This window comes from Emydura macquarii, unplaced genomic scaffold, assembly GCF_026122565.2.
Source record: "Emydura macquarii macquarii isolate MOO-44397 ecotype Brisbane River unplaced genomic scaffold, CSIRO-AGI_Emac_v2 contig_2321, whole genome shotgun sequence".
In the NCBI taxonomy this organism is placed as follows: Eukaryota; Metazoa; Chordata; order Testudines; family Chelidae; genus Emydura; species Emydura macquarii.
In genome coordinates this window covers 1,446,446-1,468,137 of record NW_027132458.1, presented here as the reverse complement: position 1 = coordinate 1,468,137, position 21,692 = coordinate 1,446,446, and the positions used below count along the sequence as shown (strand labels likewise).

Genomic DNA, 21,692 nt, shown 5'->3' with positions numbered 1-21,692 from the left:
TCCCATTGTACCAGGCCCTTACAAACATACACTGAAAAGACAGTCCCTGTCCCAAAGAGTTTGCAAGCTAGGTCACACTTGCTGCTTCTTGCCTAGATGAAAAATGACTTTGTCTCCTCCTCATTCTCAGTGCTGACCTTTTTAACCTGTAGTTTTGAACACCTAAATTTTTTGTCTTCCTCCCATCCCTATTCAATCAATTTTTCCTTTGCTAACCCCATCCTGAATGGGCTTTTGTGCATTTGCTATGCTTGACTGTGATCAAACAGTGTAAGAGTCACAAGGACACCTAAATCTTTTACCATTCTAGTTCACCTCCTACTCTGTGTCACTTCATCATGAATAGCATTTGTCCCTGTGTAATTGGAAGCGATGGGCATGCCATGTAGTTCCCCCGTGAAAAGGTGGTGGGTCATATAGTCACTCCTCCCTCACCCATTTCTGTTTGAGAGTCTGCTGAGGAGAATGCATTTGCTCCAAGGCGCTGAAGAATTCCATACTGTCATCTTGAGCAGGAGAATGCGATTAGCATCCTCATGAACTCTGAGGAGATATCCAAACCACTGTGACATTGTACTATCTCAGAAGATTGGAAAATAGTCAACATGCTCCAAAGACTTATTGAACCTGCTTACTTTTGCGGCAGTAGGGGTTAGAAACTATTTAGAGTGGTCAAGTGGGGAAACAGCATTGACCAGTTAAGGTGGCTGTAAGGCATGATGGCAGTGTGGCTCTAATGACCTGAATTACCAGAACTGCCAGCAGAGCACTCATCTAAGAAATCTTTGGATGTAAGTTTAATTCCCACCAGTGGTTTGTGCTTGAATGACTCACCTCCATTGTAAGAATTTCTTCTTACTGATACAGGCTGTGGTTACTTCTGCTTACTGTTTCGTAGACACCCTGGGGGTTCAACCTGCCTGATGCCTGAGGGGAAAATCTCCCTGTTCCAGCTACCCTGACAGTTAAAGGGAACAACACGCCGCCTGCTCTGGTTTCGTTCACCTGTGTTTGAGGGCAGGTGGGGGGAGGGGAAAGTGCTTCCATTCTCTTACCAGTGCTGCCATCTTTCTCTGAATGTTACCTTAGTATTTTGGCAGTTCTGTTATTCTCCTCTGCTCTTAGCTGTTTAATCTTCTCTGGCTGCTCGTTGGCTCAGAGGAGAATTTTTTCCCTAGACTGATAGGAATAAATATGGAAGAGAGGAGGCAGGGACATCTCTTCACCATCATGAGAACCTCTGACCAATGGCTCACTGCAGGTCTATTCAAAATAGAATACATGATTTCCTTCTGTGAAAGTCAGCGGAGATTAGCGTTCGTTGTTACACCTACTGAAATAATATAAGCGTGCATATACCGTATAAAATAGGAAAACATACAAAGTCACTCAAAGTAACCAATCAAAAATTCTTTGGAGACAATACGTATTTCAGTTTCAGCATAAATCAGGGAGATGCAGATAGATGAGGTGGGAAGAATGGTTTTAGTTCTTGTTTCTTAGTTCTCTTTAACTGTCTACTCCAATCCCTTCTTGGACTCAGATGTGTTAATTTCGCACACGTGTATGTGAGAGAGAGAGAGATGTATTACATACACACTCTTTCATGAATACAGATCTAAATGTGTGTGTGAAATTAAACACATTTGAGTCCAAGAAGGGATGGGGGTGGGGTGGGGAGAGTTTAAATGAGCTAAAGAACGAAGAGTACTTTTTCCTTCTCTGGGTGAACATTACTTCCCCAATTTGTATTTGTCTGCTCACATAAAATGTTGTTTCCAGAAATTTCAGATCATTGTTCAGGTGCTAGATCAGCTTCTCAAAAGAAATGGTTCTTTCCGCATACTGGATCTGATCTCTTATGTTGGTGGAGTTGGATCATGCTACCCACGATAACCTCTCTGCATATGAGAGCTAATGCAATCCATTTCTTTGCTGAATATGGCATATCATCTTATGGGGAATCTTGGCTACATTTGATGCATCAGGTGAATGCACACATTAGACAGCACTAAGGTTTTAGAGGAAACCTTTGCCACCATTTCACCCTATTCTAATTGGCAGAAAGAGAAGTAGGGATAAAGTTGGTTTATGTGACTGAGAACTGATTGGGGGGGGGATTGGATCAATCCCTACAGATATTAGAGGGTATTATAGGGCACAGGGTTGGGTTGACATGTTTTATTTACAGTACATCTGTTTAGTTTAAATTTAATAATTTTATTGGGGGAGGCTGAATAACATAGAGTGTGATCTAGAAAGAGTTAAGTCACGTGGCTGGCTTTTGACTAAGAACTAGTAAATGTTGAATATAGAGAAATGTGGAATAACGAGTCTGGGCACATAGATGAAAAAGGGGTAATAACTGCCAAAGGCCAAGCTCCTACAGCATATAGACAAGGGACCAAAAAAGTGGACATGGTTAGAGAACTCCCTGAAGCTTTCAGCCCAGAGACTAGACAGCATTACAGGGTGCTCTGTCAGAGGAATGCAGTATGAATCCAAGCAAGGGATGTTAACAGTCTTTCAAGCAATGTTTCAACCTTCCATTGAGCACTCTGTCTCATCTGTACTCAGAAGGAATAGAGTTGCTCAGAAGGGACATAGTCTAAAGATTCAGTGAAGTCAGATTGTGAAAGTCTAACTTTGATCTTCATTAGTGGTAGCAGAACAAAGGTCTCCACTTGATTTATTGTCGTCCACAGGACAAATACTGTGCCAGCAACATTGGAGTCTCTCTTGTGCATGCCCTCATCTATTTACTTCTCTCCTTCTGATATTCCACTTACTGCAGGCAGCATGTGCTGTTTTATTGGGGCAGAAATACCTTTCTTTCCTTTAATCAGCAACACTGCCCATCTCCTTCTCCCACTGAAAAGCATCATGTTGCTTTCTAGAATGATGACATGTGCATCCCAGTGCAGATCCAGCTGAACCAGGCTAGTCTCAAGCTGAAAGTTTTTGTGGCTTACTATCTCACTGTGTGGGAATCTTGACAAAGAAAGTAAGTAGCATGGACACCAGTGACTTGATTGAAAGCCCACTGAAGTAAATGGAAAGACTCCTTTTTCTAAGGTTCAGGAAAAGTGCAGTGACATTTTCCTTCTCCCAGCACTCCTCTTCAGGGCCTGGAAGTAGGAAGTATTAGGAAAGTGCTTGAACTCATGAGTTTTCAGCCCAGTTCTGCAGACCTGAGTGGTTTAGGATGCTTCAGCTAAGATTTGAATAACCATCCTAATGTCTGAATGCTTATCTGAATCAGGCCCGTAACTCTTCTAATAAAATGGAGCAGTTACAAAGCATTTAATCATTCTCAAAGCACCTGATTCACATTAACTAATCTTTTGAGGTTTGCCCATCACTAATTATAATGCATTAGGCTCACCCCATTGATCAATATCTTTAGCTAGCACAGAGCCTTCAGGCTCTACTGGATACATTAACTGTTCAATGATTTCAGCAAACACAAGCAGTCTCTTCATCTGATTCTAAACTGGGCTATTTATTTTATCTCCCCATTTTAATAGCACTTCAATAAATTAATGAGGTTATTTTTTTAAACATTTTTAAAATCTATTTGTCAGCTTGTACAGATGCAACTTGGAAGTTAAATGTCAAAAAATAATTAGGCTCTTCTACAGAGTTAGTCCTCATTTTTATATTCTTAGGAATGGCAATAAATGCTTGACTAAGAACCCAACATTGAGTCCCTCCCCCCACCCCGGTTTTTGTTGAAAGATTAAATCCATCCCAAGCCTCCCCTCAGGCTCTCACCATGCAGAAAAAAAGCTCAGTGATGTGTGACTATATAGCTCACACTGCATCTCACTCTGCTTTCCCAACCAATTAGGAAAACCTTCAGCATTTGAGATTTGCATATACGCTTTTGCCAACAGCTCACAATGCTGCATTCAGAAAGGACTTTATTTGTTTTTCCAAACATCAAAATTTGTTGGCAGTTTTCTCCTCTTTGTCCACTGCTTCCAGATTTTCTTTAATCAGTCTACTCCAGTTGGTGTGACCTACCAAACTTCTGCTTCAGGGGGTGGGTTGCACTGCAGAAAATGCTTGGCTTCACAGATGAACTAAGGTGACCACTTGCAGCATTTCTAGGAAATAAAAGGACAACTCTGTAAAAGGTATGAGGCTAAAGCTGATTTTTAAAGGGACACTTGTCTGTTTTTTATTCATGGTAAAAATTGCACACAGCAAGGCTTCAAACATTTAGTCAGTATCCTATAGTGTACTTTGCTGAAATATGGGACAAAGTGAATTCTCTGATCATTAACATGGGACATTAAGCACCAAATAAAGGATTTTGTTTAAAATATGGAGGAGATGCACATTTTAACAACACAGCTGATATTACATTTGTGGTTGGTGCTAAAACATGAAGACCCCACTTCTTCAAAGCAGATAAGCATCTTTTCCCTGCATAATGGGAGAACAAGTGGGATGTTACTTCTATGCCATATTTTGGAATTGCTTTGGGGGAAAGGTCTCAGTCCCATGATGAGGACTAAACAGTGTCCTTTGATGGTCAGCAATGACAGGGTTTTAAAAAGTTGAGCCTTTAATTTTCATGTTACTTTACAAGAAGAGAGACAAATATTGCACAACCTAACCATTGACAGTATGGATTCTGCTAGCCAATGTAACTTAAAACACTTATTCAAAACAAGGAACCAAATTCATCCCCAGAAATCATGTAATTAACTATATCTGTTTTATGGATGGCAATTTCTAAACAAACACATTAAGGAGTATACCTTCCATGTGTTTAGTTGACATCTCTTTTTTCTTCTCTCCTTTTTGGTTTGCCTCTTCAGTCTTTACATCTGCTTCTAAGACCATCCCTACCTGTTCTAAGAGTCATTTATCACGTCTTGAACCTTAGCAGCTGATAGGATTGCCATTTTATCACATCTCCCCTCCCCCCCCAAAAAAGGGGGGGGGAGGAGGGACTACAAAGGTCTCTCATCTAATCAGTCTGCTTGCTACTTCAGTGTCTTTGTCTCTATTCATAGCCGACAGTGATGTGTTATCCCATGAGGGATTAGAGAAGGATTTCTTAGTAAACAAAAATAGCTTTAAACTGGTTCTCTCAAGGTGCTGGTTCAGGATGTCATTTGCTTTTCTAGGTCAGAGAACCTCTCAACCAAAAATGCAAAATAACGCATTCCACCTGAGGAAATAAATGGCTTGCAGAGAGTGATGTAATAAGTGAGCATAATGTGTAACTATGAGGGATACCTGTAGGTAGCTATACTGCGTAAGCTTTCAAGCTGAGGAGATCAATAAGAAGCAATACAAGAATTCCAATTGGGAATCTTCACTTTCATAGTGAAACTGCCTTACTTTATGAACTAAGGGAGCCACTCCACTAACTGTGGGGATTACTTTAGCAAAGCAGCTCAGACCTGCTCAAAAGAAAAAATTAGCCCCATTTGTTCGGGTGGTGGTTTTTCCACACAGGCCTCTGAGCAAGCATGAAATGGTAACTTATCGCTGTTAGGAAGCCAGGCCACATCCGATTCAATGATCTACAGGTGAAAGCCAGCATAACTTACTGCCAGCCCCTGGCGTTATCCGGCACCACCAGTCATTCTTAAAGAGGCCAGTTTTCCAAAGGTGTTTCACAGCCAATGCCTGGTGAAGAGCATTTACTGAGAGCAGTATGGTGAGGATCCCCCTGTCCAACCCTCCTGTGGAGGGTCCCAGGTGGAGCAATGAGTCAAGGATCCCCTGCAGTGGAGGGCCCCAGGCATTAGATGAGATCTGCACAACTTGCCACAGATACTTCCTTCACCCCTTCTTTATGCTGTCTCATAGGTACTTTTCAAGAGATAATAGAGGTGATAAGGGACATATCAGAAAAATGTTGTGTCTGGGCGGTGGGGGGAGGAAGGAACTGTGAAGTTGTCAGCATATATATAGAACCTTAGGTGTGATTATATTCTATCCTGCAATGCCTGTTGGGGGAGGTTGGATGTAGTAACAAGTGGAGCATATAGATCTATGAGAAGGTTGTGGGGGCAACTGCCCCCTTGTGCCATAGGAAATGACGCCACTGGAGCTGATGTGCCTAGGTTTGCAATAGGCCCATCAAAGGGATCATAGAGAGTCTCTGAACAGAAGTGCAAGGGAGATGTTACTGTAACTTCACTGAACCTCAGAACTGATTCAGGTCAGCTCTTGTTTTAACTAAGATAACACTCCCAGTTCTAACCTGAACACCCTACAGCTAGGAGAAAACACTTCAATAACCAGGACCTCAGCACCTGTTACCACCTGATGTCCCTGAGCTTCTGAGAGCCATGGAATACCCAATATGCCCAGTCCATCTGGATGCTTGCCAGTCATCAAGCAGGTCTGCATTCTGCACCTTCCACAGGAACTGGATAGCGTTAAGTCACCTTTGTCATACAAATCTGCCCTCCTCAATCGCTTTGCTGTGGTTACTTTCAAACCACTGTAAAATGTTAGAAGCATTCAGCTTTGTGTCTAATCACCTCTCCTTTTCTTAGCTATTGCCCTCTTTGCTGACTGGCCAGCTGGGGGCAGAGGGGATCTACACTTTAGCAGAGCTTGTAGAAATTGAAAATGCCCGTTGAAACCAAAAGCACTGTCCTTCGGACTGGACTGTAAAGGTGTCCATCTAGCAGTGGGGCCCTAGTTTCTGTTGGGTGCTGCTATGATATAAACGACATCCCTGGTATTTCTAAATTAAAAAAAGAAGTAGAAAAGTCTTTAAAAGATCTCTGCTCTTCTTTCTCTCCCTGGCTTCACTCTTTCAGATTTTCCTTATACATCAAAAGGGATAATGCCTCACTCCCCTTCTATTAGAAGCCCCATCTTTTTCCCTTTGCAGGTATTGCAACTCTCTAATGAGAGTTGAGGCCTTTCATCTCCACTCAAGAGGAGTTCAGGTTTTGGACTGAAATCAGGCTAACAAATTAGCCCTACAAGATCCTAATTTGGATTAGTAAAGCTGATTTGCATGTCTGTTAAATGTACCTTGAAAAGTATGACAAACTCCTCCCGTGAACTTTAGTGGAAACAGAATTAGGTCCAAAAGCTTCAGAATTTTTCTGAGATTCCGTTTTGCTTTGTTTATAACTGAGGCGTTTCTGAGGGATTTAGATGCATTTAGGTGTTCATGACAGTCTTTTTTTCTGACTGTTTGAGCTGCCACTGTGCTCTTTAGGCAGTTGAAAGCCATTTTCTTTTGGCTCTCTTCTGCACTTAGCTAATTGGGTATCTCTGCAGACTTTGTGTAGTAGGAAAGGCACACAACACAGCTGCTTTGTGATTGAAGTTGTGACAATGGGGCAAGAGAGAATTTTTCATCAACAGTGTGTATCGGAACAGCTTGCTTCAAAGAGCACTGAGTGAGTTTGAGAGAGATGTTTTTAGCAAACAGTCTCCCAATTCCTAGGGAAAGGCGCAGTGCCCTTGTAATCTGTCAGCCATCACAACGTATTTGGGAATGGCAAAAATTAACTCACTGGCTTTATCGGAGACAAAGAGTAGCAAAATAACCACCATTTTTGAAAAATAATGGAATTGCTATTCCATATTTGGAAGTAGAATGAATTTTGTCAAGTTTCTGGAAGAAATCAATTCAAATTCTTCAATTGGATGGATCATTTTTTGACTTATTAGATGCACTTCTCTAGAAGAGCTGTAACTAGGCACCCCCACATTTCTGTCCTCCATTTAATACAGGGGTTTGCAAACTGTCATCTCTGCCAAGAGCCAGCGGATTAGGAAACTGGAGGGAGCCACCCTGCCTGCTCAGGCCCCTGGCTCTCCATGCTGTGTGGGCCAGGGTGCTGACTGTCTTCCTGGCAGCCCTCCCTATCCTGCTTCTTGAGCCCGGCTGCCTCTGCGTGGCTAGGTGCTCCCCAGGCAGGGTGAGGGGCACAGCTCTGAGTTGCACCTCTGCTGCACTTTAGTCTCTCCCCTGAAGGAGCCCAGCATTGGCTGGCGATGCCCCCATGGAGCTGGCCCCTGCCCACAGAGCCTGGCTGCCATGAGATGGTCCCCAAGGCGCTCGCTTGCTGCTGCCCTGGAGCTGCTGCTGCTCCTCAGCTCAGAGGCGATGAGTGAGGCACTCATGTGCCTCCCCCCACTATCAGGAGTTACCTCCCGAGAGTCCTTCTTGATAGTGAGGGAGCACGTGAGTGTCCCACACATCGCCTTTGGGCAGAGGAGCAGCAATAGGGCCAGGAGCGCCGGGCAGCAGCAAGTGAGCGCCTCGGGGAGAATTTCATGGCAGCCAGGCTCCACGGGTAGGGGCCGGCTCCAGGGGTCATTGCCAACCAGTACAGGGCTCCTTTGGGGGCGAGGCAAGAGCGTGCCAGGGGTGCAACGCGTAACTGTGCCTGCCCTGCCTGGGGAGCACCTGGCTGTGCAGAGGTGGCCAGGCTCAGGGAGCAGGATAGGGAGTGCTGCTGAGAAGCCAGCCAGCGCCCTGGCTCCCACAGCATGGAGAGCCAGGGGTCCAAGCAGGCCGGGTGAGTCCTAGCAGCTTCTGACCTGCAGGCTTCTGGCAGGAGATGACAGTTTGAAAACCTTTGTGCTAAATGGAAGACAGAAATCTGGAAGGACATGTGACCTTGCGTGTCCCTACCACATTTTTTCCACCACTGTGGCTTTGTGTCCTGGGCAGCTGCCTCGCTCACCCGTCCTGGTCATGGCCCTGTTCTCCAGTACGCTAGGTACCTTACATGTTTTATAAAAACACATGCAAATGTTTTAGCTGGGTCAGTATCCACTACAACAATGAATCCTTCTCCCGACCTGCTTTCACATCTAACCCACTAATACTCCATATAATCCACCCCTCAGACAAAGCCTGGGAAAACTGAGGAGCCTTACAACATTGCACTACTGCAGGTCAAAAAATCTGGGCTCTGGCAAGCCAAGGGCGAGGAGCAAATGCCAAAAATCAATGCATTTCCTTCACTGAAAGTAAACTACTCCCCCTTTCTGCTACCCACATACTAGGGCACCCCCCTTTTCCCAGTCCATAGGACTCTGAGGGAAAGGCACGTACCCTTACCCAATTCACACGCTAGGGCTCAGGATCACCTGTACCCAACTCATAGGGCTTGGGGTGAAACTAACCTGGTTAATATAAGTACCCACACCCTTTCCAAAACTGGTAGGGCTCCGAGTGTATGCTATTGTGGGTTTGCAGAATCTTTCACCAGTGAGAGAGTCTTATATAGTAATAGCCTTAACCTCTATTTATTAACAATTACAAAACATAGTACATATGCAATGCTATGCTCACCAGTCCTGATCAGGCAGGTGGACTTGGCCAGGCAAGATCAGTCTCGTCTGAATTCTGGTCGCTGCACGTCATGGTTGTGCAGAGGATTCTAGCAGCTCTGATCTTGGGCGGTGTCTTGGAGGTGGCTGCTGCTGCTGCTTCTTCCTTCAGGTCTTTCCTTCTTATCCTTCTTGTTCCCCTTGTCTTCTTCTAGTTGGTCTCCCTCTTGGACCCAGTTTTTATAGTGAAACTTTAGTCCTGCTTAGCTTTACTTTTAACCAATCATTTTACAAAATAATTCTTTAACCAATCATACCCGACCACCTGAATTGCTCACACTTAGTTATCTTAGTTATGCAACAGACTGAAACAATCAAAGAACCAGACAGAAATCATCCAGATAAACAATAGAGAAGTGGGTTCCATAAAGACAAAGCAATAAGTGTAGCTTTTACAACCACAACTGTTGATAAGTGATTCCTTTCCAGACAGAATGCTATCAAACAAAATTTTCTTTAAGCATCTTAAGATCTGTTTCTTTATCTGGTGGTGGTAGGTGCTATTAGGACAGTATCACTGTCTTAACAGTCCGATATTACATTGTCTGTTGCAATTTAGATGGAATGTTAGGATGTGATCCTTTGCTTCTTAGCTTATGGCTGCTGCTGCTAAGTCAAAGAACAACCTTGTCTTGAAGTAATTTCAGGAATGTGAAGATGTGACTACATGCTACTTAGCTTATGGCTGCTGTCTCTCCTAATATGGCTGCTACTGCTTAGCCCAAGAACAAGGCCTAAGCTTATCCAAAAAACAAGGCTTCAGACCTCACATTTCAGATTCAGAGGCAGAGGGATGGGATTGGGAGAGTGGGTGCTGCAGGGGGAGGCCTTTAAGCATGAGCCTCTCAGCTGATTCAGGTAGAACACTTACAGCAAGAAATTTAGGGTTCTACTGTTACTCAGAAACATTTATTTTCTACAGGATTTAAACAAACAACAACACACGGAGCACCCTCCCTTCAGAGCTAGACTGGCTAAATCATAGGCTTCTGTAAGCCCATGGGCAGTACACAGACATGCAAGGTTTGATTATTGCATTGACCACCCAATCTAGGGAACTCCCTGTTTCTAGCTCTGGTGGAACATGGTCTACCTGACCCTGAAATGGGCACAGGCATTTGCAACTAAACAGACTATTTTTGAGACAGGCCAGGATAATTCCAGTTTCCCAGTCATCTAGGGCTAGCCCACCTCTGCCTTCTTCCACATGAGACGTGAACATGCCAATTTGCAGTTGCAAATTGCAAGCACACTGTGTGAGAAGAGACTGTGAAAAGAGAGGCAGAGAGGGAACATGATGGTGGTGGGAAATAGGGTGTAAACAGAGCAAAGAGTTGAGAGAGTGAAAACCAAAAGGAGTAGAGGTGTTGGGGGTGGGGAGGGAGGAGGGGCAAGGCAGAGAGTGGGAGATGGAGAGAAACTGTATTAGACAAAATACTGTACACAGGATAGCCTCTAGTGCCAGTCTGGCTTTTGCAAGATTCTTCTTCCCATAGTATGGACTTCCCTATAGTTAGAAAGATGTTGTTTTTTGTTTTGTTTTGTTTCAGAACTGAACTACTCTAGGGGAGGGGAAACTTGGATTTAAATAAAGGGAAAAGTTCAAACTCATACTTGTACAAACTGAAAACTGTGAACAGACTAGCAAATCTCAAACACCAAAAGATGTACATACAATGCAATTGATATTAGCCCTACAGGTAGGTACTATCCACACATGAATTATCAATACCCTCACTGCCTCAAATGTGCTACCTGATTTTTAAGTAAAGCTGTTTGGAAACACAGCCAACATTTAATGATCAAGGTACAATAATTCCTTAAGACTATAATTGTTTGAATAAAGTGTCTGTTATAATGGAAGTAAAATACAATACACCTATACCCAAAAAAAACTACATTAGATCTTTTAGTGTGGCTGCCCCCTGCCCATTCCTGGGTACGGTCCCTGTTGGTAAACCCCAGGTCTTGACTGTCTAGGATGAGATGCCCTTAGACTAGGTCTTGGTGGTCGAGTTATCGTCACACAAGGTGGTGGTGCCAGTGTTTCTCCTCTCCCAGAGCTGGCGTGGTTGCTGTTTCTTGCTGTACTTCCTTCTTTCTCTGCAGGGATGTTTTTATTAATCGCGTCTGATCTGTTTTCTTGTATTAGCAAAAAATAGATTAAAATCAGGAGCCAAGATTATTAGCATTATTTCATTTAAAACAAGCATTCCTTCCTCATCTCCACCCATAGTTTCTCCTGCTACCACCCTTTTTATAAACAATAAGTCCATCTGTTGTGCACTTGTGTTCTCGTAGAGGACTATGCTAAGAAAAGTAAGAAAAGTAGCAATGTTAGCACTTGTGTTCTGACCAGCATCCAATATAGGTATCTACAGCCTGTCTGCCTAAGTTATCCTTGCAGTTTTATTTTGATAGTTATAAGTGCTAATAGGTCCAGTATCCTTATTTAATCATAAATAATGCACCTCCACTTTTGTGCTTGTTATTATGCATTTGTAATAGTTGTTTTTTTTATTTATTTTCATTAACACCTACAGTGCTCCAAGGAATGATGTATCTCAAACTGATGAAGAAATTTCAAACTCAGTAGGTTGGGGGTGGGTGAGAGATCCAAGAGATTGTCCATTTTAAATGCTAATGTATTTAATTGTAACCACCAGCTAAAATTAAAATGGTAAATACCATCGATCTTCTTTATGTACCGTTGCTCCATTAAGTTTCATCAAGAGTTAGTCGGCTTGGCATAGAGCCTCTTTTTAGCAGTTTTAAAACATGTTTCCATTTCAAATTCTTGATACTCCCTAGCCCAGAAACAATGTAGGCATTTCACTGTTTTTTTCAGAATATTCTCGAGTCAATTACACAATGTAATTACACACAATTACATAATATAACACAATAGAGATTGGGCCTTAATCAAAATCCTGGATCCAAACTCTCCAAAATATTGGGCAATTTCAGATCAAAGCATTGTAATTTGTGGCCATCCCTGTATTAAGATTCATTTATACTTCTCTAGAATAAGAGTTGTATTATGGCATGTGTAGGAACAACTGGCTATACGGATAGGTTTAAGGATGGCTTATAGATTGCTCTGCTCTAGTTTCTCCATGCAGTGTGATGGAGATTGGATGTTTTTCTAAAAGATATGGTCTAATTCAAGGAGTTCCTATTGTCTGTGTAACACAGGAAGTCAGACTAAATGGTCATAGTGGTCCCTTCTGCCCTTAAAAAAAAAAATATATATATATATATATATAGATTGTAAGTCCTTAATAAGTTACATTGCATTCAATTCATAGAAGCAACTTCTTTTGCCAACAACCCAAATTTAGAGTACTGCTTTAAAAATTGTGTTCTCACCTATCCAGATTTGATTCCTAATCCTGATTTTACTCCTTAAAAGGAGCTGGGATCGTTGTGGAGTCAACAATGGGAACATCTTGAATCAGTAGCATCACTCAATGATAATTCCCTTTGAGAAGCTGTGTTGAAAGGATTCTCCTCCAGTTCTCCCCAGGCACCCTAGGCTAAGTGAGGGATTCCAAGACCTTTGCTAAGGTTGCACAGGATATGCCCATGTAAAAATATACTTCCTGATTTCTCTAATATTGCAGGGTAATTTAGTCAGAAAAAGTCTGCCCTTAGTTATGCACATCCAACCCCCTTGTACTACTGTGTCTGAGGACAGAATTCAGCTCAATTTTTGTCCACAGCCATTCCATGATAAAAATTGTGATGGATGGCAATTTCCAGCAGTATCCTGGACAAACCACATTGAATTAAGTTTAAATATTTTAGGAGTCCATTGTACTAAAAGTTGCATTGTAGGATTGTATGTAATTTTTCTGATAGACTGACTAATGTAAACCTTGGGGAAATTTTGGGAACTTGACTGGGGACAATATGTGTGAAGTGGAATTCCTAGGAAGTACTGGGGAAGAGGGCCCTCACCTATTGACTCAGCTTTTGAAGTTTCACTCCGAGAGGGGACTTTTTGTCTGCTGATCACTTGTTCCAGCAGGACAATTCAAAGACTCAAACTAGATTTTTCCAGGCACCAACAGGCAAAAGAAGGACTTTTGAATCAATAGCCAAAATTTAAACTGATTTGGGACCTTTGTTTTAATCCAGCAAAAGGACAAGAGCTCTGGTCCATGGAGGGCCCAAATACTTAGGGGAGGGTTAGAAGGACCGACACCGACCAGAGCTCTTGTGGAGATGTGGTGGGAGGCTGTGCTCTCTATTAAGTTTATTAGCATGTCTCTAGGTTCTTTTATTGTTTTTGATGTTTTCTCTGTAATGCATCTACTTCTGTAATGCTTCTACCATCTACCCTGCTTAGAAATTGCGGTGTGATAGTGTAACCGCCCACCATTAAGCTATCGGTCTCTGAAGAGAAAGCAAGGAGGCCTGCTTAGGCAGTCTATCTTTTTGCTGAGAATAACACAGTGAAGGCAGAGAACTGTTCATCTTGGAGACATCCGGTCACAAGGGGGAGAGAGACGCATGTCTCGCTCAAGAGAGGCGACATCCAGGGGAGTTGATAGCCTGAGAATGGGTGTCCTTTTTGAACCATTGAGGGGGAAATACACGTGCAGTTATCCTGAATTGTGACAAAAATCTCTAATATGTTTTACCTTCTGTTGGTTTGGGCTGACTTGCACTCTTTGCACTTGGAATGAGCAAGTCCTCTAAATCTTGCATTGCAGAACTAGTGGTAGCTTTGTTGTTCCTCTTGTTTTTCTCCTCTTCACGTTGCTGCACAAATTGAAACCATTAGATTTCATTTGCAATTGGAGACATGATCTATGAAATAGCTGCTTGGTGTCCTGCATTTCCAGCCTGAACTCCTGAGGGGGAGCAGCCTATGCACAAAGGGTGACGTCATTTCATGAGGTCTCTGTCCCTCTGAGTAGCAATGCCCTCTGTTTCATGGCCCCTTCTGTACTATTCATGATCATTTGTCCCAGCATGGAGTGGATTTGTGTAGCTTTAAGGGGCTTATGTCATATCATATTTGAGAAATTATATAGACACACGGAGCTCATATTTTAAGCTGTGGGCGGAGTTTAAGTTGAACACACAGTCTTAATTTATGGAGGCTGCTGATTCCTGTGTGCTTGTTTTCTTACTGTTAATGCTACATAAATCCCTAGATGTATTTCATGGAATGTCTTTCATTTAGCATCAATGTTTGTTCTTCTGATTAAGATTCTGTGTAGTACCAGTAAAATGGCAGATACAGCCTCTTGCAGGGCTAGACTCTAATTCAGGGTCTCAAAAGACCTGGGTTCTGTTCCTAGCTCTGCTCCTGGCCCACTGGGTGACCTTGGGCAAGCCACTTCACTGATCTGTACCTCTAGTATGCCCTTATGTAAAATGGAGATAACGGTACTGACCTCCTTTGTAAAGTGCCTGGAGAGCTACAGGCCAGAGGTGCTCTATAACGAAGACCTAGGTGTCATTGTTCTTGTTAGCAAGTCTTTTTGCTTTGTAATTTTTATAAAGCCTACATGCTATGTTGGCAGCATTTCATCAACCTTGGCGAATCTCAGCCTCCTTTTGGCATTCACTATATTAACATTAATCACACTGAATTATTTGGAATTGAATTTATTATTTGGGCATAATGTGCAGTTCCAGGGAAATTTCACTGCAATTTTAGCATGAGTTAATATTTATTTATTAGGAAGCATTACCAGTATTGTAATTAGCTATCAAACGCTGCCAAAGCGAAACGAACAAGTCAGAAAACTCATTTTTTTCTATCATGCAGTTCCATAATATGCTTTAAAATGAAAAGCTATTTAAAAATAATACTCTGTAGGTCAAAATGTGAGTGCATGGTATTTTAGAAACATCTGTGCAGGATAAATCGCATACATACCATTTGCATTTTCTTCTTCAGTTCTGTGTTGGCGTGCTGATATGCTTCAGCCACAGCATTCAGATAGTAGATGGCTAGGCTACAAATATAAAAAAATATATTGTTATACCGACAGGGTAGTGGAGACGTAGGCCTATCCTGGGAAGGGAGATATACAGATCGCTCTTCAAGTTACTGCATGTGCAGACATCAGGGGAGGTGCTGAGATGAAGGAACTGAATTACATGAGGAAGCTCCCAAAGAAGCAGGGCTGTATGGGTTTGCTCTCATTTTGGCGTTTTGCTTGCCAGTTTTGGAAAACGTAAGAGTCGTGCTAGAATCGAGGTGCGGTCTGATGCAAAGCACAAGCAGCAGGGCCAACAGTATGAGCTGGCAGTATCTGTGGTACTCGTAAAACTGGTAGAAATGCTCATGGTCAAGTCTCTGCTGTGTGTCGGTGGGTGGGTGGTGGTGGTGGTAGGAGGCACTTACTAGATAGTGCATCTCTAATCTTTAAAGCTTATCCCTGGCTACCAATCGGATTTTTTGGGGGGAAAGGGAGGGCACAAAGCATAACTCACTGGAAATCCCTAAGTCTCAAACCCCCCTCCTCCCTATTCTACCTTTCACATATTCCTTCAATCTATTCCCCCCAACTTGCTCTGTCATCCCTTCCCCAGTCACTGCACTCAGATGGGAGTTAAATTGGAGACTTAGGCGAATTGCCTCTTCCCTCTATGCAATGAAAGCAGTCTCCCTGTCCCAGCTGGTGTGGGTTCCAAAAGCCAGCAGCTCTGTTTGTAAGCTTATTGTGCAACAGTGATGGTGGGCTAGTGAAGCCTGGGAAGATGATACTGAAGTTATCTAGTGATAAAGACCAACCCCCAAAGTCTACATTTGAAGAGCCAAATGACTCTCTGGTGCAGCTCTGCTGACTTCAGGAGAGTCACACGATGGATGAACATGACCTGTTTTACGCACACGCACAGAGAGAGAGTAAGAGAGACCAGCAAAGAGTGCCAATGTCTATTGTGGATATTTGTATGGCTTCCTGTGCTTAGGTGCTAGAACAAGGGGTGCAGCAGCATCCCGTAGCTTGAAGTGGTTTCCATCATATACAAGGTTTATTGTTCTGTTCAATGGCTTTCAGCATCCCTACTATACAAATTGTTCCAGCATCCCTGTTCCTATCATTGTGAAGTGCTCAGATACTACAATATTTAACATATTTATCCCCACAACATCCCTATGAGCTAGGGCAGTGCTGTTATCCGCATTTACAGATGGGGATCTGAGGCACTGAGAAGCTAAGTAACTTTCCCAAGGTCACCCAGGAAGTCTGTAGCAGAGTAGGGAATAGAGCCAAGTTAAGGCTAATGACTTAGCTACTGAAGAGTCTTGCCTCTTCTGCTGGGCATTGCTCCACACCAGGAACTGAATTGTTACTAACAGACACAGATTGGGAAACCAGTGTAAACTGGGCCAGTTCTGAGTGGAGTCATAGGCTTTGGGTATTGATTCTTTCTCTCACAAAGAGGGCAAGCCAAAAAAAAGCCATGCTAGGAGGAATTAAAAGTCAAAGGGACGAAGGAGATGTACTGGCAGTGGCAGGCAGCCTTTGGCTCACAAAGAGGTACATATTTTAAAACATGCTAGGACTGTCTCATCCCCACTGCCGCCAGACAGTCAGTAATATTTTGGTTGTCAAAAATGTCTCCTCCTGCTTTTGTAGAATGATTTTATTCCTTTAAAATCCAAACATCATCTGCTCAGTGACTCTGAACCATTCCTGGAAAAGCACCATCCATTTGCTTTGCTGCTATTGCTTTTTAAAAAAATTCTAGTATATACCAAGCAAAGCTTACTGACAGTTCATAATGTGACTGTGTAGCTATGGCTCAGATTCAGTGAACTGGAAACCAAGTTAGAAGGCTTTTTGTAGGGTAGATTAAAAAAGAGTGAATCCAAACACTGCTATACATGGAAAGTCTGCCAAGGATGACTGGTTTCTTTTGAAGCCTTTTTTTTGACTTGCTCAGAGGGGAATAATGTCTATAAAGGGTCTGTCTAGAAAGAACATACTTAAGTTTGCAGAGCTCTTTTCTGCGGAATTAAGAGAAACCTTAATCTATTCTTTTGTAGATTTGTGATGCAGCATTTTGGGAAATAAAAACTTTCTGTGTGCCCATGGAAATATCTTCTGATGGTCTGTAAGCAGATAGTAGTTTCATATCTACATAACTGAATCAAATGATTAACCTAGGTCATTTATTTTATCTGTTGGTTTTGGTTCTAAGGCCCTCCATGCACTTCTGGTTTGGGCCTGACTGCACTTAACTGCCTGAAGGAACTATGTTTTGAAAAAGATGACTGTGATCTGTTCCTTCAGGGCCCTCGTGAAGGCATTGGCTCTCTGTTTTCTCTGTCCCTTATTCTCCAGATCTTTGAGTTACTCATGAGTAAATCAATTTTCCTTTCTGCAGATTCCAGTTTCCTTTTTAGTTCTGTGGCATTCCCTCATTAATAGCAGTAACCACCTTCAAATCTTGGAACTTCTCCCCATTTAGAAATTTTTTTAACAAGTGAACCAATCGATGTGAACTTGCTGAAGTATTTTTCCATCAGGTCATTAATGCATTCCCACATTATTTGTGGCATTTTATCAGTGAGTTAAGCCTGTGTTCCCTCTCTCATATATTTGTTGCAGTTATTCTGAATTTGCTCCATTTCCTCACTGCCCCTTGTGGCTCTGAGTGAAATTATTGTGGGCATTTTAGGACTGATCTGCTCATACAGCTTTTGATCCTCACTTAAGGGGACTTGATGGAGGGGAGGAGAGGGGAATAACGTGAAAGAGGGTGATGGAATAGGTTCTCTGAGAAGCTGCATTTTACACATCATGTGATCCATCCTCCAGTTGATTTTTGCGACATTATAAGTAACTTGTGCTAGGTAGGAGTATGTGGATTGCTGTCCCAGTCTAATGGCTGGTTCACATAAGATGTTTGAGTTTGCTACTGTTTTCCATTAAAGGAGTGAGTTCTTTAACTCCAGCAGTAAAGGATCAGATTTTCAGCTCTGTAGGTCCTGAGTTTAAATTATGCTATTGGCCAAAGTGAGGGTTGATTACCTACTCATAAATCTTGTTTATGCAAAATAGCCTCTCCCAGAAAAATGAGACAACTACAAGTAGAGAGGAAAGGGTGACGGAACAATTTCACCAAAAGGGTAATATCCACAATGTACTCTCTGGCAATTGAGGCAAAGAGTGTAAATGAGTTGGCGACATCCCATATTTTTTTTCTGGAAAAGGAGGGGGAATTGTGAGCGGGGACAAACTAATTCAGTTCTTAGAAAGGGAGAGCACATTTTATGAGTGGATGCCTGCCACTGAAACCAAGCTAATATAAATTTATGATTCACCAGCCACTGTTTGTAGAGGTTTTTTTATTTTTTATTAAGGCTGTATTGCAGGTTGCCTTATCTGCTTCATTTAGGAGGGGAGATACAATATCTTTCAGAGCTAAGTGAAATGCTGGTAGCTGCAATTTCTCTTTTTAATCTTGTTATAAGTTGAAACAGGATCAATGGAAGGGACTGGATCAATGGAAGGGGTCGGTCTTGGGGCCGGTTTTGTTCAACATCTTCATTAACGATCTGGAAGATGGGGTAGATTGCACCCTCAGCAAGTTTGTGGATGACACTAAGCTGGGGGGAGTGGTAGATATCCTGGAAGGTAGGGTTAGGATACAGAAGGACCTAAACAAAGTGGAGGATTAGGCCAAAAGAAATCTGATGAGGTTCAACAAAGAAAAGTGCAGAGTCCTCCACTTAGGAAAGAAGAATCCCATGCACAGCTATAGACTGGGGACCGACGAGCTAGGCAGCAGTTCTGCAGAAAAGGACCTGGGGGTAACAGTGGATAAAAAGCTGGATATGAGTCAGCAGTGTGCCCTGGTTGTCAAGAAAGCTAATAGCATATTGGGCTGCAGTAGGAGGGGCATTGCCAGCAGGTCACGGGAAGTGATTATTCCTCTCTATTTGGCACTGGTGAGGCCGCATTTGGAGTATTGTGTCCAGTTTTGGGCCCCCCACTACAAAAAGGATGTGGACAAGTTGGAGAGAGTCCAGCGGAGGGCAACAAAATGATTAGGGGGCTGGAGCACAAGACTTATGAGGAGAGGCTGAGGGAACTGGGCTTGTTTAGTCTGCAAAAGAGAAGAATGAGGGGGATTTGATAGCAGCCTTTAACTACCTGAAAGGGGGTTCCAGGGAGGATGGGGCTAGGCTGTTCTCGGTGGTGGCAGATGACAGAACAAGGAGCAACTGTCTCAAGTTGCAGTTGGGGAGGTCTAGGTTGGACATTAGGAAAAAGTTTTTCACTAGGAGGGTGGTGAAGCACTGGAATGGGTTACCTAGGGAGGTGGTGGAATCTCCATCTTTAGAGGTTTTTAAGCTGAGGCTTGACAAAGCCCTGGCTGGGATGATATAGCTGAGGTGAGTCCTGCTTTGAGCAGGGGGTTGGACTACATGACCTCTGAGGTCCCTTCCAACTCTAATATTCTTTGATTCTATGACTGGCCCTGGTTTGGATCTTAAATGTAAGTACAATAGCAGAGGTGGTGGCAGCTAAAGGATTATAAGGAAGGAGGCAGGAAATCAGGGACTATAAATGATTCAAAGCTACCTAATTGTTCCTGGAGAAAGATGTGGATGAGGCATAAAACCAAGGCCCTGACCAGTTGCGGCCATTAATTATGGCACCATCAATGTCAGGGTGGTAGTTTTAGCTCTGTAGATGCTTGTTCACACTAGCTATTGAAAGACTTTCGGATGGTAGCTATTATGTCTCTGAAAATCCGATAAGTTGAAAGGCACAGGTGGCTTATCTGCTGTTTTAATGGGCTCAGAAAAACCCCAAAGAACTAAAGCAACTACAACATAGGCAAGTTAAAGCCGTGAGAGAGTTCTTCTTTCCAATCTCCTTCATTCCTAAATACCAACCGCAGCCAACTCCAGCCACTTTCAAGCGGCAAATCTTTTGAACTCTCTCAGGCAGAATGTTCCAGACATTAAAGATGCAGAATCCACAAATAATCACAACAGTCCTTTAAAGCTACATACACCAACTTCAGCAATGACTAGTGGCAATCTAGCGGTAAAAGGATGTGTATCTCATTAAAAACCCTTCAGTCTCTCCCTCCCCTCACCTCCAAACCTGTATTATTGCAAATATAACTTACACCATAAGCAGAACTGCAGGTATAATCAGTCCTGGATTTGCCACGTAACTGAAGATCTTGGCTACAAAAAGTGGAAAATCCTGCTTGATGGTCTCTTGGATGACATCAAACATTCTTTTTTTTCCACTGGAAAGATAAAATGACCAATTACGCATTGTAGCTGGTTACTGAAAGGCTGCAGTAGCACCTTATTATGCAACTTTTAAAAAGATTTTATAAAGAACAATAAAATATTTTCATTGTCCATCAGCATGTTTGCTACTAAGCCTTTTCCTGTTAAAATACTGTTGAAGTGATTTACCTATGCTACCTTTCAGGCCAGCCAGTCTTCCTTGAGTTCTAATAATCTATCTTTTTAGCAGTATTGATTATATGAATGACCTCTACAAAGCTAACTTGTTTCAAGGAATAATGTGTGTGTATGTTACCTCTCCAAGTTACTTCATGAGCACTATTTATTTCCCTTGAATCCACAAAAACCCTATGGATTTTGTTGTTGTTGTTGAAGATTTGAGATTTCTGAATTTCATATCACATTGAAGATGGCCTTGCGGAGATAGCTGTTCTTGAAGTTGGCTCATTAGTTAAGAAAGCATTGATTTGCATAAGAAAAGCTAAGTAAGATCAAAAATAGCAAGCTGTGATTATCACTTAATAGGAAGCCCACTGAAGGAGTAATTTTAAACTAGACTGAATAAAGCATTAGAGAATATGCTGTGTGCAAATGGAATAATCATACACAGGCAGGGGGATGGGCTAGATTTCATAGCATCCAACACTTATGATTCTGTGAATGGCAGTTTGATTCAAACACAGTGACCATTTCTGTGGGCAATATTTGCCCTACTCATCATCCTTAGACTCGCTGTATTCTTGGTTATTTAGGATCTAAAATAATTCTTCCAAATTGGAGTCCAGAATAAGCCAGAGTCCATCCTCATGGTAAAGGTCAATAGAGACAGACAGGGCTGGATAGTGCCACAGTTTTACCAGCCTTCATTAGTCAAGTATGGTAACTTTCTAGCCAAATCCTCAACATTGTGGTGAGAGCTTTGCTGAGGGGTTGAACGAGGCAGAGACGAGTGGATTTTGAAAGAGAGGCTTCAAGATTTGAAATAATTCTTTAATACTTTAGACAATGCTTGGGGATAACTGTTGTGAATTGATTTATGGACTTGAAAATCTCTTATGGTTCAGGTACACCACTCATATCTGCCTATATACAGATTGGTTTT

At 42.5% G+C, this 21,692-nt stretch overlaps 1 protein-coding gene and 1 long non-coding RNA gene across 2 annotated transcripts in view; one reads left to right on the top strand and one right to left on the bottom strand.

The window, feature by feature from the left end:
- Nucleotides 1–21,692, top strand: part of LOC137161523 (uncharacterized) — a 206,995-nt gene that overhangs the window by 16,635 nt on the left and 168,668 nt on the right. The gene's annotated exons all lie outside the window — the stretch shown is intronic.
- The window catches only part of TMC2 (transmembrane channel like 2), a 51,788-nt gene continuing 44,067 nt past the window's right edge, over nucleotides 13,972–21,692 (bottom strand). Inside the window, exons 17-19 of the mRNA XM_067560834.1 lie at nucleotides 20,458–20,583; nucleotides 15,236–15,314; nucleotides 13,972–14,106 (exon numbers count right to left, since the gene is read on the bottom strand). Coding sequence (XP_067416935.1) covers nucleotides 13,972–14,106; nucleotides 15,236–15,314; nucleotides 20,458–20,583 — 340 coding nt within the window. The remainder of the gene's footprint in view (nucleotides 14,107–15,235; nucleotides 15,315–20,457; nucleotides 20,584–21,692) is intronic.